Here is a 3,634-nt window from a genome sequence, read left to right as displayed (position 1 = left end):
ATTTATATAAATATGTATATGATATTAGAGATTATATTAATCATACAAAATTTTAATTTTGTATGTACGAAAATTCAACTATATTATTATATTGTGCATTATAATATATTTGTATTTTTAAATTTTATTATTTAAATTTATAATAACAAAATGTTTTCCGTGCAGCACACGGGTAAAACACTAGTTCAACATTATTCAATTACATATGCACGAATATCTCCTATATAATCTTGCATTGATATACTTTGAAATATTTATTTAAAAATAATTATTGGGCATTATCTCATTCGCGCAATGCGGGTGAAAAATTAGTAATTTATATAATTGTATATGGATCCAAATATTCTTAAAATATTATAACAAATTCATTCCGTGCATTGCACGTGTAAAAATACTAGTGTATCTAAAAAAAATTATTTGGTTATAGATTAGCAATTTAGCATGGGTCAACATATATTACAAAGAAACACACTTATATTACCCTTGGTTGCTTTATTTGCTTCCGTTTCCTTTTGCCTTAATTTGTGTACTGTAAAACCTTTCTTCCATTTCCCATTTCTTTAATGCAATGCTAATAGGAAAAAAAAAAGCCTTATTAGCTTGTCCTGACATACTGTATGGAAGTTGATAGACCTTCCCCAATAGTAAAGATTTTGAAGTGATTAGTAAAGAGAAAATGGAAGTGAAAGTAAAAAATAATAATAATAAAAAATAAAACAAAATAAAAAATTTATTTACGCTGCGTCTCAAGCACTCGAGGCGTAGTTCTCTTCCCATAGTGAGCCGCCCCTTTACCTTAAATTTGCATGAGAAAAATACTCCCAAAACCTACCTTCACATTTATAAAATACTTATTCTTAACATTTTACTATTCCAAAATCTCATTAAAATCTACAAATGGGGATCACCTAACAAAATTTGGTGGCATTATTTGACTTATACGGCTGTATTCTAAAATTCCAGAATCTGCCTTTGGAAGCAACCAAGTTGTTGGCACACAAGAACTCCCACGAAAACCATTTCTCAATCATCCGATCAACATCGTGCACAACTACATCTACCGCCTGCATCTTCTCATCATCACTTGTTGTCCTTATTTTTCTTGCTAGCACAGCAGCCGCATAGATAGTGGCCATTCTGCCGGGGGACTCAGCTTGATGTCCTGAAGGTCCGTCCACCACCACCACATCCCAATCTGTCTCGTAAACCTCTTGTGAAAGCCTTGCTAACAATGCGTTTGCCAGTTTGCACCTTCCACTTCTTCCGTTGCTGCTTCTATTACTTGTAATGCTATAGCTAGCCAATGGTGAGCAGAGATGTGGGTGTTTCCTTGCATCTTTGAGAAGCTGATATGCATCTTCAGCACGTGTCTGATACTCCACCTTGTGAACTCGACTCTTATTCATACTCATCATCATCGTTTCTGTTTTCATCTTATCATCATTGTCCTCAAGAAAGAGAGTGAATCCACCCACATTCAGCATTGAAATGAGACCTGAGTACTGGCTTTCGAGCCCAAAAACCAGGATATTGCAGGGGGCTCTTTCGGATATAAGATCCGAGAGAAACCTCATTTCCTTCTTGCTGAGAATATTGAGATGGTGATCATCGCCACTTACTAGAGCGAGCCGAGTTGGTGGCAGAGCAGCAGTTCCTCCGGGTGACCATGGGTAGTAGTAGAATGAAGAGAAGGAAGCAGTGATGACACTAATTTTCAAGAGTCTAATAAGGGAAGCTACTGATAATACGAAGACAAGAACTGGGATGACATTCTTTCTGGTAATTTTCATGGATGAATAACACTTACTGAAGAGAGGATCAGAAACAGCGTGTTTGAATGAATGCGATTTTGGGAGATCAGATATGAATGATGAGCTTACAAGTAGTGGAGTAGTTTTGGATTGATAATAGGTAAAGACTTGTTCTGGGGGCATTGTTTTGTTTTAGATTTGGAACCTGCAGTTCGCTTGATGCTTTCTTCTTCTCAGTCAGGGTATTTACATTGAAATGCTTCTTGAGTCTTGAGTGAAATCCAAGGGAAAGGAGTTCCTTTGACACTAAGCATGTCACTTTTTTTTTCTCTGATTTTTCTAACTGCTGGGTTATTGCGTTACTGTTTAGGGATACAATTATGCAATAGTTTTTTTTTTTTTTAACTACAATCTAAACATATTCTTAGTATCTACTAAAGAACATGATATGTCAACATCATTTATTGAAAGAGACTCAAACATGTTAACTCCCATTTGAAAGCTAAGAGCCAATGCCATCACACCACAACTATCTGTAGTTGGAGATAATTAACGGGCAGCAAAAGCTGTTGGTGAGTAAATCACTGGGGCAATGATGTTTGTTTACTTTATAGTTTCAAAGATTCGAGACACGTACACACTACACACAAATAATAATAATAGTAGCAATAATAGAGTGAAGTTGAAGAAAAGTTAGAGCTAAGTTGGTTCGCCTCCCCGGGGTGTTTTGCTTAGTTTTAACTCCAACCTTTAAACTTAATAATAATAACAATAATAATAATAATAATTATTATTATTATTATTAAGTATAAAAAATGATACTTCAATATATTCTTCGGGCTAAGGCTGTGGCATTACATGCAAGAATTTCTACAATATTTAGATTTCAATTACTGATTCAATAGACTTCATTTCCAGAATAAGATCAGTGCATGAACAACGAATCATTATTGCATGGACCATGGTCCACACAGTTGCGTGGACCATAAATAAAAAGTACATTTTTAATATACTAAAAGTGTATTATTTTTTGTACATAAAGTTCATTATTTTAATATACATTATTTTAATGAACATTATTTAAGTACTGAAAGTACATTATTTTATATATACTATGAAATAATGTACCTTCAATACAAAAATAATGTACTTTTAGTATAATAAAAATGTACCTTATATTCATGGTCCACACAGCTATGTGGATCGTGGTCCACATAGCTATGTACACCATGGTCCACACAATAATTTGCCATGAACAACAGAAACGTTAATAATGTTGTAAATAATTAGAGGGAAAAGGGTCAAATAAACACTCAAATTTTAACTAAGAAGTCAATTAGGCCCATAAATTTTTTAATGTAGCAATTAAACCCATCAATTCAACATTGTATCTTGGTGCAAAAAAAGTCCAAAAACTGACTAGTGACATGTTATCACAGGTCACTAGGGTTCCGGTCAAATTTCTAGCGTACTCTGACGATATCTCCGACATAAAAATCATTGGCGAGAAGGTGACCATTGGGTTGCCTTCTCCGGTGGAGAGGCGACCCAGGCGGTCGCCTTCTCACTGTGAGAAGGCGGTCATCTAGGTGGCCTTCTCACCTCACCGGATACATATACACATGAACATATAGCTTTATCAACTCCTTCCAGTAAAACACAGACTCATTTGTACATAAATTTTGAGGTTGAAAGCATAGTGATTGTGAGTATTTAAAATAGGTTTCAATCAGGAGAACACCACTCATTTATAGAAAATATCCACTCATAACATTTGACACTTAATTAGGTTTAAAAGATATCGCACACTGAATTACGATAAAATAATTCAACACTGGAACCAAATAACCCATGAGGGTCGTTGTGGCGGGCAAGGGAGGCCC

At 34.9% G+C, this 3,634-nt stretch overlaps 1 protein-coding gene across 1 annotated transcript; it reads right to left on the bottom strand.

Annotated features, from left to right (window-relative positions):
* Positions 1-908: 908 nt before the first annotated feature.
* Positions 909-1,934, bottom strand: LOC116007933 (probable methyltransferase At1g27930). The gene has a single exon (XM_031248591.1). It carries the CDS (start codon positions 1,932-1,934, stop codon positions 909-911), a length of 1,026 nt encoding a protein of 341 aa, XP_031104451.1.
* Between the last annotated feature and the right edge of the window lie 1,700 nt (positions 1,935-3,634).

The sequence above is a fragment of the Ipomoea triloba genome, chromosome 16, assembly GCF_003576645.1.
Source record: "Ipomoea triloba cultivar NCNSP0323 chromosome 16, ASM357664v1".
NCBI classification, from domain to species: domain Eukaryota; kingdom Viridiplantae; phylum Streptophyta; class Magnoliopsida; order Solanales; family Convolvulaceae; genus Ipomoea; species Ipomoea triloba.
Note: the sequence above shows the minus strand (reverse complement) of the source record. Positions and strands in the feature narration are given on the sequence as shown.